The following is a 12,441-nucleotide window of genomic DNA, read 5'->3' on the forward strand; positions in this document are numbered from 1 at the left end:
TAGGCGCGCCTTTTACGGTGCAAGCTCCAACGCACTCTCTTGTCCACCCTTCCCACCGCCTCACCGTCCATTGTTCCGCAGCACCGCCTATCCGCAAGCACTGTTAGTAGTGCTCTACTAGCGGCCTGACTGTGCGCAGGCCCCCAGCATCCTGCGAGATCCACTTGCGCGCGCGCGCCGCGGCACGCTGCTGGTCACCGGTTGTTTGTTGTGCTCGCGAGCTCACCGTTCCTTCGAGCGCTGAGGATCGCCGTCCGATTCCTCTCCACCAGCACGCTCCACAACATCCTCGCCACTGCCAACAACGCATCGCTGCACCCTGCCACCATGGATGCGAAGGTACGTATTCTCTATGCTTGCCCGCTGCCACCTGCACACCCTACCCCAAGCATCGGCCTCAGGCTCCAGAGCACCCTCAACCCGAGCTTCATGCACGCTGACTCGCCGAAACCTCTCCCCACTCCCGCGCTGCTCCGTCCAATGGACCTTTGCCTCAGCGAAAAACTAATCCGGTGTCGCGAGCAGCCTCAGCGCCCGATGCGCTCCATGCGCGTCCACAATGAGAACAGCATTCCTGCTGCTCCCGCCGGCAAGACTATTCACCAGCGCAATAAGTCGACGCCCGCGCTCTCGTCGCTTGCCCAGAATGCTGGCATCAAGGCTGCTGCGAAGCGTACTGCCTTTGCCGACGTTAGCAACACGGCGCGCAACACCCATCTAGCCAAGGACGACTCCGCTGTCGCCGCCAAGGGTGCTCTTGCAGTCAAGAAAGATGTACTCGCTCCCATTCAGGAAGTACACAAGCCCGTTTCGCTTCTTCGTCCCGCTCAGCGACCGCTGTCCTCGACCGCCCAGAAGCCCACCGTCACCGACTCGGTCGCGCCCAAGACCAGTGCTGCCGAGGTCGCGGCCCAACCAGTCCACACCAAGGTCATCTCCAAGCGCACCACGACCGTATTCAAGGAGGACACCGCCGCTCCCGATGCCGAGCTAATCCGTCACCGTGAGAGGAGTAACACCGCGCCTCAACTCTCGCCGCCTTCTGAGAAGCTTTCCAAGGTTGGAAGTGTCGACGAGACGGCCGTCGACGAGAGCGTCTCGCTTTCAAGTGAGGAATCAACCACCAGTCTCGAAACAGCCATTGCTGCTGAGGAATGCCACCGCATTGCCGGTCTCGATAAGGATCTGCCAGAGGAAGACGCCCTTTCTATTACCGAGGATGAGTTCGCTGAGCTTGCCGAGAAGGAGAACCAGCATGCCAAACACGAGGAGAAGGATGCGAAGGCAGAGACCACTGCGCTTGCTGAGGTAGAGAGGTTTGAAGAGTATTGGGATGACGAAGATGAGGAGTACTACGAAGCCGATGGCTACACCGGATACACCACGCGTTCGCTCAGGAATAGGACTGAAAACACAACCGGTGGCGTCACCGTAGTCCTGGCCCCAAGAGTTACCGCGCGCACTCGGCGCGAACTGGATGAAGCCGCGGACTTCGTCGAGGCCACTAAGACCCCCGAGGATGTCGAGGACGAAGCCTGGGACACATCTATGGTTGCTGAATACGGTGACGAGATCTTCGACTACATGAGGAGGCTTGAGGTAAGAATTGCAATGAACGTTCGTTTCCGCCCTATATCTGACTTGCTTAAAGGACCGCATGAGGCCTAACCCATTCTACATGGACAATCAATCCGAAATTCAGTGGTCTATGCGCTCAGTCCTCATGGACTGGCTGGTCCAAGTACACCACAGGTTCACTCTTCTCCCGGAGACTCTCTTCCTTGCCGTCAACTACGTCGATCGCTTCCTGTCCTGCAAGGTCGTCTCCCTTGGCAAACTTCAGCTCGTTGGCGCCACCGCGATATTCGTCGCGGCGAAGTATGAAGAGATCAACTGTCCTTCCGTGTCTGAGATCGTCTACATGGTTGATGGTGGATACACCGTTGACGAAATCCTCAAGGCTGAGCGTTTCATGCTCAGCATGCTCCAATTCGAACTTGGCTGGCCTGGTCCGATGAGCTTCTTACGCCGCATCAGCAAGGCTGATGACTACGACCTGGAGACTCGCACTCTGGCCAAGTACTTCTTGGAGATCACCATCATGGATGAGCGCTTCGTTGGATGCGTTCCCAGCTTCTTGGCCGCCGGTGCTCACTGTCTTGCCCGCTTAATGCTCAAGAAGGGTGACTGGGTAAGCAGATTTTATCCAAGCTCTTCCCTCGTCCCACTGCTAACTTTGCATAGAGCAAGGCCCACGTCCACTACTCGGGATACACTTGGTCCCAACTCCGTTCGCTTGTATCAGTCATACTCGAATGCAGCGAGCATCCTGATAAGCACCACGCAGCTGTCTACGAAAAGTACGCCGATAAGCGCTACAAGCGCGCATCCATGTTCGTGGAGACCGAGATTCAGAAGGGCTTCCAGCTGCCTCAGCAAACCAACCAGGATAGCTATAGCACTGGATCTTGGCTTCGTAAGTGATTGCGACGATCTTCTCCAGCTGCTGCCCCACTCAACAGCACGCCGCTGCATCGCAACCTTCTGTACTTTTGCTCCCAAGATTTGGGTAGCTTTCCGTTGGCATTTTGTATTTTGAAAGGGAGCCGAAGTGCTATCGATTTTGGGATCTGCTTCATTTGCTTTTTTGGAGACCAGCTGATTACACCATTCTTTTCCCCCAGGCTCCTCTGTTTCCGCGCTGGCGCCTTGGTATTATACCCCCAGTGGATGGGTTGCTGTTTCGATGCGTTGAACCACGGTCGAGCTTGCTTCCTGAATCTGGACACTTTGGGCATTGTCTTCTTGGACTCGCCAAGCCGGAGTTCGCTCCATCACACGCTTGTCTTCGTCTGCTGGGACTTTTGCGGAACGATTGGATGCTTTCAATCTTTCCTTGGCCCATCACTTGAAGACTGGCTCCTACACTACTTTTCCTTTGAGATCTTGCTGTTTTCTGTTCATTGCCCTTCATAGTCCTCGCACGTCGAACGACAAGCAGAAGTACAATCGCCACCACAAAGCAACCGCAGAAAGAGTACTTACGAAGTCACGACGAGACGAACACTTAATTCCCCTGTTACCCTGATATGCCCCAAATTCCCCCCGTCCACGAATAGCGTGGCCCCAGCGTCTTTTCAATTTTACTGTTTCTTGCATTTTCCTATGTATAAAGGGTCGCGTCGGACAAGCTGGCACTGGCGACGGATAGAGAGGGTTCATTCAATGCTGGTCTTCCTTTCATGCTGGTCACGGCGCTGATGGTGGGAACAAATCGGCCACGGAAAGTTCCGGTTCGGATTCGAGAGGGACAGTTGCTGGGCTTTGCTTTTTTTTTCTTTTCCTTTTCATTTGATGATTCTTCCTCCCTCAATGGTATGGGCGGATGATTGATAACGGGTTGGCGGCTAAGTGGTTGGAGGATCAAAACGGACGGGTTTCTATTCATGTTGTGGACATGGCTGGTGGTGTGCTACACAAGATGCAGTCGTCGGCTGGGGGGTTCTTTGCGATTGCATTACACTCTGGGCGAAAATTTTACTTCAACTATACCCTCTTATACCCGGTAGCTGTTGTGCAAGCGTGAGTTGGAGGAGGATAAGGGGCGAGCTATTGAGTCCAATGACTTCTACGCCGTCACCATGAATGCATCTAATATTGGGTTCTTCCAAATCCAAATTCAAAAGCCTTTAAATCTGGGGTTGTGAAGCGACTGCTTTCTCCTGAACAAGATGCATCCCGAAAACCAACCCACAAAGCGCTCGTTCAGATGGGATATCCAGGTGTCGGCACCGTTCAGTTCTTTCTACAGGATTTTAGATCCGTTTTCGAAGTCTTCCCTTGTTTGAATGGGTATTGTGAGCTAGCAAAAAACATTACTTCGAATGATGTGGTGCAACTGCCCCAGAGACTTTGCTTTTCACCCCTTCACAGTTTAGGTGGTATCCTAGTGTGTGCCTGGGAGGTTAAGATCCGGAAATTCTCGGTGGTCAAAGCATTTCATTTTCAGCGGCGGCTACACCTAGCTTGCTTTCCCTAACAGATGGTATCTATCTGGCCCCCTTCCAGTCAAATCTTATTTTCGCGCTTCTCTTGAGGCCCTCGTGAGGAATGTGTGGATTGTTTATGCGCTGACACTTCTGACAGCTTCTCCACACCGTCATCGCATGGCGCGAGGTGTTTGTGGACCCCTTTCGATTGGCATGTGTTCCTTGCTTGGTGCCTTTATTTTTGTCTAGCATGACAGGTCCCCGAACCGCCATTGGAGATGGGCCGGATGCGTTCATCACAGGTAAGGTCGGGTGCTTATGCGGCTGCCTGCGGTGAGATGAGGACTACCGAATCGCCTGTTCATGGCGCAGAGTCAGCACATGGTCATGCCATCAATCGGTCCACTCCGAAGCTCCGCCACGTACCTCTTACGAACAGCATTTCCGACTGCTTCTTGACAGTCTGTACCATTGTCAGAACCGGCGCAGGGCCAAAGTGGTGCGAGTCTGATCTGGGACCCTACCCTCACGACTTCCTCCTCGTTCGCATCTTCCTCGACCACGTATATAATCTCCTCGACGTCGCCAAGGACAAGGTTGCAATGGCTGTCATATGCCTGGGCGCGCAGCACGGAAAACATCAGCACCTAGGTTGCAGGCCGGCGGTGGGCCTTCAGAAGCAAAAGAGCTCCAGAGGCTTGCCACGAGCTTGGCGACTCACATGCAGACGGCCCTTGAGCTCGCGATCGCCTCGTAGCTTCACAAACACGACCTCGTCCAGGGACAGGCGCACCAGGTCGAGAGGCTCGTTCACGGGCGCACCGGTGCCAGACTCGTCGACGTCAGCCATGTTTTAGGCGCGAAGGCAGGAGGTGGTGGTTTGGCGCGTGGGGATGGGAGAGCCGGGGCGGTCGAGCGGGAAGGGGCGTCGAGCTTGGCGGGATGTGGGACAGCACCTGTGATGACGGCGGCGGTTGGTGTGCGTCGGAGCGCCAGCATAGGTTGCGGTGATTCGCATCGACTCCGGCGCCGAAGCTCTGCCGCCCGAAGGCTGGGAGACGGTCACCTGCTTTCGCGCTGCGGGCGGGCGGCAAAGGCCGGGCGGGCGCGTTTCGCACAGGCTTCGACGGGCCCCGCGGTCAGACAACGTACGCTGCTGCGTTTCACTTGCCGCCACGACAGCACCTGGCTTGCGCGCAGAGCCGATGATTCGCGCGGCGCAGGCGGCGCCACGTGATGCTGCCTGGGGTCGGGCGCAGCAAACGCCATGATGATGATGACGCTGCCGCCGTCTCACGGAACAACCAGGACGCTTCCTTCCCCGGACCCTGTCACAGATCATTGACATCGACGTCTCCCTGCCCGCCTTGTCTCTTCCACCCACGCATCCATTCCACCCGCATCCCATCCCTTATCCACTGCGCCGACGCGATTCCACTGCCCCGCCATGAGCAGCGAAGACGACCATCCCCTCATCGCGGGGCGCCCGCCCGCCATGGACTACCTGACCTACCTCACTCTCATCGAGCACAACCTCAACCCCGAATTACTGCCCGTGTTACACAAGGTTCTGCAGGACCCCGAGCTGACGTCCAACATCGGCTGGGACCTGGTGCAGCTCCTGCTGCCGCTGCTGCCCGCTTCCGAGGAATGTTTGCAGGACATCGCCCGCCTCGGCAACCCGCGCGAGGTCGTTCTCAAGGTCACCGAGGCCCTGCGCCTGATTGACTTCGGCGCCATCGAGCAAGAGGAAGACGATGACGAGGCTCTTGCGCGCGCAGCGGACAACGCCATCATCTCCGATGACGAGAGCGTGGCAGGCGAGTCTAGCGCAGATCATGCGACTTCATCGAAGGATCCTCTCCAGATTATGCAGTTCGATGCACTGCTCTCCATGCTGTCTGTGCTGCATCCACGCATCAGGACAAAGTATCCCAGCCGTTTCCTCTCTACTTCTCTGCAGGCCGTGCTGAGCGCGTACGATGAGGCTGGTCCCTATGCAGGCCAGCTCACCCCTGCCGTCACCAAATTCCTGAAGACTCTGTCTGGCACAAAACGACCACATCTTCCGCCGAGAACGAGCAGTTTCTCAGTCGCAGGGTTGAATCGTGTCGCACCAGCGCCTGATCCGGAGGGCTCCAAAGAACTGCCAGCGCCAGCAGAGGATGACCTTCAGAAGAGACTCCTGCAATCGTTCCTTACGCACGTCTTGGAAGATTACATGAGCTCCTTCTCGTCATTCGACGGTGTTCCTGCGCTTTCCTGGTCCAGTCGCGTCCATGAAAAGTTGCATCCCGAGCGCAACATCCCGAACAAGAAGACTTTTGCAGAACGCTTCAACACCGAAGAGCCGCTCGTAGCGAGAACGGGAATAGTTGGCCAACTCGCTGCACTCTCCGTCGATCTGGATATCGACACTAACGATCTTCTGGCCGCCATCAAGGATACCAATCCCGAACCTACAGGACTACCCACGGAAGAAGAACCCCCTGCGGCAGCAGCAGATATTCCACTCGCAAAGACTGGTTCACTATTCCTCTTCACAGCACGAAAGATCGGGGAAGTCATCTACGGGCTGCGAACCGATGCTAAGGATCTTCCACTTTTCCCGGACCACGCAACGGTCTTGCACAATTTTGTTGGCCTTGAAACAGCGATGGATACTGGCCTTCACTCGGACGCTTTGGTGGACAGTCTGCTGACACTAGGCATCCTGGCGGTTGAGAGGAACGAAATTGGCGAACCGGCAGAAGACGAAGACTTCATCAAGTACCTTCAAGTTACCTCTCTTTTGGCGGCAAACAACCCATCGCCGACTCTCCGGTACCACGCACATTACCTCACCACGACTGTGCTGCGCTCTCACCCGTCAGACCTTGTCCGCCTCACGTTCATCCGCGATACACTGGAACATTGTCCCTACGAAAATCTCAAAGCTACGGCGGTTGGCTGGATGAAAGGAGAAACGATTGAAGCAAACATGGCCACCCTTAAAGCGGGACAGGAAGCAGCATCGGCGTCGTCGAAAACACCCGGGCACTCGCGCACGACCTCAACGGCTACCGATGGCGATGAGTCTATTTTCGCGACCCCTGTCGCGCTTGCCACGATCGCTCCGTTCCTCTTCCCCGAAATCACGCACGATCTCTCCGGCCCATCGATTTCCGAAGCATGGCAGAAATTCAAGCTCGATTTGTCGTTGTACCTGGCCACGCTTAACTTCTACTACCTCCTTCTTTCGGCAAAGCCGCTGCACACGGTTCTCGATGTCCCAGGACTACACGAGGGCAATGATGTGGGCGGCAGCTACCTCTTTCCTCTAAGGCAAGCGGTCGGTTCTTTCAGGAAGTCCCTGGAGGGAGGTGAATTGAAGAGCGAGGAGGGAGATCAGGGTGCTTCGCTTGGCTTGGGGGATCTGAACGTTTTAGAAGATGTGTTGGAACGGGTGGAAAATGGCGTCAAGACGCTTAATGGTGTGTGAAAGGATGGTCCTCGAGGTCGCTCACTGATAGAGGAGGGCACAGACGTTATAATTCAGGGCAGGTCCCGAGCTATTCATACAGAACAACTTCACGTATTATTTCCAGAACTGATGTATGTCTTCGGTGACTGACGGGCGACCGACCAAGTTTCTCTGATCACCACACAAAAGAGCAAGATGCTGATCAAGGGACACAATGGATACTAAAGTTTGGGCGTAGCGGCGCCTTGTTCCCTGGTGTCAGCTGGGGTTCCTGCTACCGACGGCTACAAAATCATTTGGTAACGTACGAAGTTGCTTTGCTGAATATCCCACACGAGATCCCGGAACCAGACAACCCCCGGTGAATGTGCCAGAGTGCGGGGTTTCATACTGTTGGACTTCAAGTCAAGTCTCGTAAGTGCGCATGCACAAGCGTGAAGCATTCACTCCTGCACAAACATACACTCCATCACTGTACATGATGCCCACCGAGGACCCTAGGAAGCCGAGCTGGATCCCGTGACCATCCATCTATATAAAATCTTTCTCTACTGACGCACCCAAACCCTTCGCCAACCATCACTCTTATCCTAAGCTGCCACCCAACTTTATCTGCTCGGACATTCCTCACTTCATACAACAGTATCATCACCAGAGAGGCATGTCTTCCCGCGCTACAGCAACCCAACCCCCCACTTCACCGAGCCACTGACACAGATTTGCAGCAACCTTGAAAATGCACATCAACACCATCTTCCTCCTCACTCTCGGCTCGATCACCAGCCATCTCGTCACCGGCGCTCCCGCCTCTCTCACCAGCGCATCCAACTCCACCAACACCATGACCCTCGCCGCCCGCAGCTCCTGCCACATCCAGCCCTTCCTCGGCTGGGTCGGTCAGCAGTGCGACTGGAAGACCGGCCTCGATCCGGAGGTAACGTCCCGTCCCGTCCCGTCCCGATCCCCAGCACAAAACCTCGACACCCTTCTGAATCAGAGCCGAAGAATATATATATGTATGCCCACTGACGTAGGCGGGTGCCGCTCCATATAGGGCAAAGGCAGGATCACGTGTCGCGAGTACTGCATGCACCTGGACGGCGAGCCGGACTGCATGACGGGTGCGCGCTGCTATGCTAGGGATGGCGACGACAAGCCGGGAGAGTGTTGGTGCCCGTGTGGGCAGCGTGAGATCTGCTCGTCTTAGGGCGTCCCTTGTCAATCGTCCCCCCGAGAGATTGTGGAAAATGGACGATAAACGGCCGGGGTAGGTGGAGCGGGCTTTCGGCATCATGCGCAAGTCCTGGGCAGCATTTAGATTGAGATCTTTGGCTCATGCCTTTGATGAGGGTTGCCGGCAGCAGGCCATGCCCTGGTTCAGGCGACGGCTTCCTGCATGAGGATGTTTGCTTGTATTCAGTCATCATGATCAGGTAGCAGCGGCGTATATATCGAACGCCCTGCCACTTATTCTTTTGGATTGTCCTGCTGTATTCTTCAACTTCTCTGAAGGCTTTTTCTTCTTCGCCGAGCACCTGCTTAGTCTCATCGTCTTACTAGAGATGTCGTCCACGTTAGTCACACGTGCGCTTCTATCCAAAGGCACAATTGCACGTCCAGCGATCATGCTCCAACGCATAGGAGCGTGTTGCGAGCGTTGCAGCACAGACAATCTCAACCAATGAGATTATCCCGGTCGTGTGGCGCAAGCGCATCGTCGTCCTCACGGTCCACTTCAGCTCCGTGAAGGCACGACAAAGCCGGGAGGTACGGCAGAACAGCAGTCTTGCTGTGCAGCGGGTGATGTGAGCCTGGAGGATCTTCGAAAAGAGGAGATTGAGATGATGAGAAAAAGCACTTCACCATCTGAGGATGACTGGCAGATCACCTACACCGAGCAACAATGTTTTTCCGTTTCCGTTTTATCTATATTAGTCTATTGCTAATCGATATCTTGTCAACACCCAATGGCCTAATAGTCTAGTGGATATGATTCTCGCTTTGGGTTCTACCAGTCTAAAGTTGCGAGAGGTCCCGCGTTCGAATCGCGGTTAGGCCCTCTACGTGTTTCTTTTTTTTTTGTTCATGTATCTCAAGCGGTATCTCACATAACATATCTTTTTATGCGGGGGGTGAGTCCTAGATGTGTGCGTTGAGGGCGGACACGCTGGTGATGGCGTGATTGCGAAGTGTGCAGGTGGGGTGGTGGTGCGATGTGCTGTTCCACCAAGACCACGCAAGGGGCAGTAGCAGTTGGGCGGCAGCGGTGCACGATGGACTCGCACCATGGCTGAGGCAGTGCGGTATCAACTATAAAGTACTGTCTCATGTGGCAGCCGCGGCAGCCGCAACTGGGCTACGACATCGTCGTCGTGACGTGGAGGGCGAGTGCTTCTCGAGGGGTTGGGGGCGGTGGACGAGGACGAGGAGGACGCGAAGTTGTTGCACAGGTTGTTGCCGAGGAGGTTGCGTCTGGTGAGTCTGCTACTGGAGTGGATTAACACGGCTCTGACTGGGAGTTGAGCGCAGAGCTGGGATGGCGGACGGATCTGGTGTTCTCAGCTTACTCTTGAATGCGCGACTTGCTACAGTAGATAGATCCCAAGTGTTTGTTAACTTTCCAGTTATTCTGATCTTGTCATCCCCGGACCATGCGTGTGTAATAAGAGGATATGCCAGTGGCGCTCACTGAATCCCGAGAATATATCTTCCAAACCACGCCAAAGACAAAAGAAAAGACCCATAAAGTACCTTGTTCCAGGAACTCATCTAGACCACGGAGTGGTGAAAGTCATGATCAACACCGACGTTCGTGGTTCTCATAATCCCTCCCGCCAGCGCTGCTGGGCCTGACACGCTACTCCCACGGCCCCCGATCTCCCGGTCAATCCTCTCGATGGTAATACTGTCACCGCTCACCTTGCGAGCCGCCGCCGCGATCCTGGACGACTCGAAAGACGCCTTACCACCAGCACCACCGTCGCTCGTCACCACCGCCACCGTCGTCCCCCCATCTTTTCCCCCCGCTCCCGCCCCCGCTCCCCTCCCCGCCGCAGCAAACCTCACCAACCCAATCTCCTCACTTCCCGCCGTCAACCTTCTCCCCCCACTGCCGCCGCCGCTCCGCGAACCTGACGAACCCTCCCCCTCAGACGACTTCGACGCAAACCACCCAACACCACTACTGCCACCACTACCACCACTATCACCACCACCACCACCACCACCACGACCATTACGACCACCACCACTATCCCAAACCCACCAGCAGCGCGAAGACGAAGACGACGAAGACGAAGAAGAAGCGAGCAGCGGCTTCGCGCACGGCAGGTTGCCCGCGACGACGCCGATCTGCGTCTCGACGACGTACCAGACGGTGAGGTGGCGCGAGTCCCAGAGGAAGTCGCCGCGGCGGCCGTAGGCGGGCAGGTGGACGGCGCGGACGACGGCGGCGGCGGCGGCGACGAGGCCGACGCCGAGGACGACGACGAGCGAGAGCTTCTTGCGGACGGACATTTGGAGCGGGTAGATGAGCGGGATCTATTTTGTTTTTTTTTTTGTTTTTAGCGTCGTTAGTGCGGGTTGGGGAACGTGGGGGTTGATGATGGTGAGTTTTGGGGTTCTTTTGTTTTCTTGTCTTTTCTTTTTTTTTTCCTTTTCTTTCTTTCTTTCTTATTTGAGGAGGGGGAGGAGGAGCAAGAAGAAGAAGAGAGGGTGGGGGTTGTTATTTACCGGGATGAGGACTGCAAAGGCGAAGTCGGTGGTGATGTTGACGACGCTGTTGAGGTAGCTCAGGCCGTGCAGGATTTCGACGCGCCAGCAGGTGGTCTTGACGGCCGGGTCCCAGATGACGCGCAGGTCTTTGCACTGCAGGAGGAGGGTGATGAAGCAGGCGACGGTGTAGATGGCCAGGAGTATCATGATCCACGCGATCAGGCTCCTGTACTTTCCTCGGCCGGTGATGCGCAGGAGGAAGAAGCCCACGGATTCTTTGACGAACAGGGCGGCGAAGAGGTAGAACGGCTGCGAGAGGAAGTTGAGATACATTCCCTTGCTGAAGACACTCGGCTCGATGTACTGCCGGTGTCTGGTGATGATGACGGTCAGTTCACACCTGTGGGAGAGGAGTCGCGGAGAGGCACCTTCCTCCTCCGTTCTGCACCTCCAAAATCACGAGGGCCATGCCCATCAGACTGAACAATGCAGCCATGCACATCATGCAATCCTAGTCATCTGTCAGGCCGTGGCGTCCAATACGACCTCTCTTGGCCTCCGCAAACTTACATCCCATCCGATATTGCGACTCATCCGAATGCGGACGTATAGACGAAGCGCAAGGGAGAAAACACTTCCGAGCAGAGTCATCCCGATGGTAACCCCCAAAATGGAGGGCCGAGCATCCTCGTCTAGCGGGAGAGGACCTTGCTTCTCTGGTGCAGCCATGGCCGAGGAACTGTTGTCCTGCGTGTGGATGGGTTGACGTCCAAAGAAGCAGGAGTCAGCCCTCTGGGCAAGCGCAGGATAAACCTATAATAATAAAATGCATACAGATTCCTGCCTTCCGTTACGGGAGTGCTAATAAAGCCACACAGAAGGCTGCGCTAATGGTTGACAGCAGGACACTCCCGTCGGTCCGCTGGCAGATCAGAGCTCGGTCGAGGAAATACTATGCGATTCGGCTCACTTAGCTTCGATGGTGCAACAGTGAACGAACGGCGCCGGCCAGTGACCGGAGACAAAAGCCAGGACCAAAGGAGCTGGTCACTACTGCACTATGTAGCTTTGGGGTTATCTCTCCCTTGATAACATGTGCTGGTGTGGCGCGCGTAATCGTTTCTGGTCGACGGTGATCACAGTGTGATCCGTTCATCTCCCTAGAAGCCCTGTCGCGCTATGACGGGCTAATGATTATCAACTCCCCATAGGAGCGGTTGTAGCAAGTTTGAAGTCGGGAGTACTTTGAGACTAGAGGGCTATATTCGCAGTCAA

General features: G+C 55.6%; 4 protein-coding genes across 4 annotated transcripts; 2 read left to right on the forward strand and 2 right to left on the reverse strand.

Moving 5' to 3' along the window:
- Positions 1-327: 327 nt before the first annotated feature.
- On the forward strand, positions 328-2,484 carry BKCO1_2400035 (g2 mitotic-specific cyclin; the record flags this gene model as incomplete). Its single annotated transcript, XM_020273131.1, has 3 exons — positions 328-1,599; positions 1,652-2,191; positions 2,245-2,484. The coding sequence occupies 3 exons, from the start codon at positions 328-330 to the stop codon at positions 2,482-2,484; spliced, it is 2,052 nt and encodes a 683-aa protein (XP_020130470.1).
- A 1,821-nt stretch (positions 2,485-4,305) lies between these two features.
- On the reverse strand, positions 4,306-4,839 carry BKCO1_2400036 (u6 snrna-associated sm-like protein lsm3; the record flags this gene model as incomplete). Its single annotated transcript, XM_020273132.1, has 4 exons — positions 4,306-4,346; positions 4,416-4,452; positions 4,514-4,606; positions 4,711-4,839. The coding sequence occupies 4 exons, from the start codon at positions 4,837-4,839 to the stop codon at positions 4,306-4,308; spliced, it is 300 nt and encodes a 99-aa protein (XP_020130471.1).
- A 597-nt stretch (positions 4,840-5,436) lies between these two features.
- On the forward strand, positions 5,437-7,470 carry BKCO1_2400037 (uncharacterized protein; the record flags this gene model as incomplete). Its single annotated transcript, XM_020273133.1, has 1 exon — positions 5,437-7,470. One exon carries the CDS (start codon positions 5,437-5,439, stop codon positions 7,468-7,470), a length of 2,034 nt encoding a protein of 677 aa, XP_020130472.1.
- A 2,751-nt stretch (positions 7,471-10,221) lies between these two features.
- Positions 10,222-11,895, reverse strand: BKCO1_2400038 (integral membrane family protein; the record flags this gene model as incomplete). The annotated part of the gene is made up of 4 exons (XM_020273134.1): positions 10,222-10,992; positions 11,185-11,539; positions 11,595-11,677; positions 11,737-11,895. 4 exons carry the CDS (start codon positions 11,893-11,895, stop codon positions 10,222-10,224), a joined length of 1,368 nt encoding a protein of 455 aa, XP_020130477.1.
- Between the last annotated feature and the right edge of the window lie 546 nt (positions 11,896-12,441).

The sequence above is a fragment of the Diplodia corticola genome, assembly GCF_001883845.1.
Source record: "Diplodia corticola strain CBS 112549 chromosome Unknown scaffold24, whole genome shotgun sequence".
Classification (NCBI taxonomy): Eukaryota; Fungi; Ascomycota; class Dothideomycetes; order Botryosphaeriales; family Botryosphaeriaceae; genus Diplodia; species Diplodia corticola.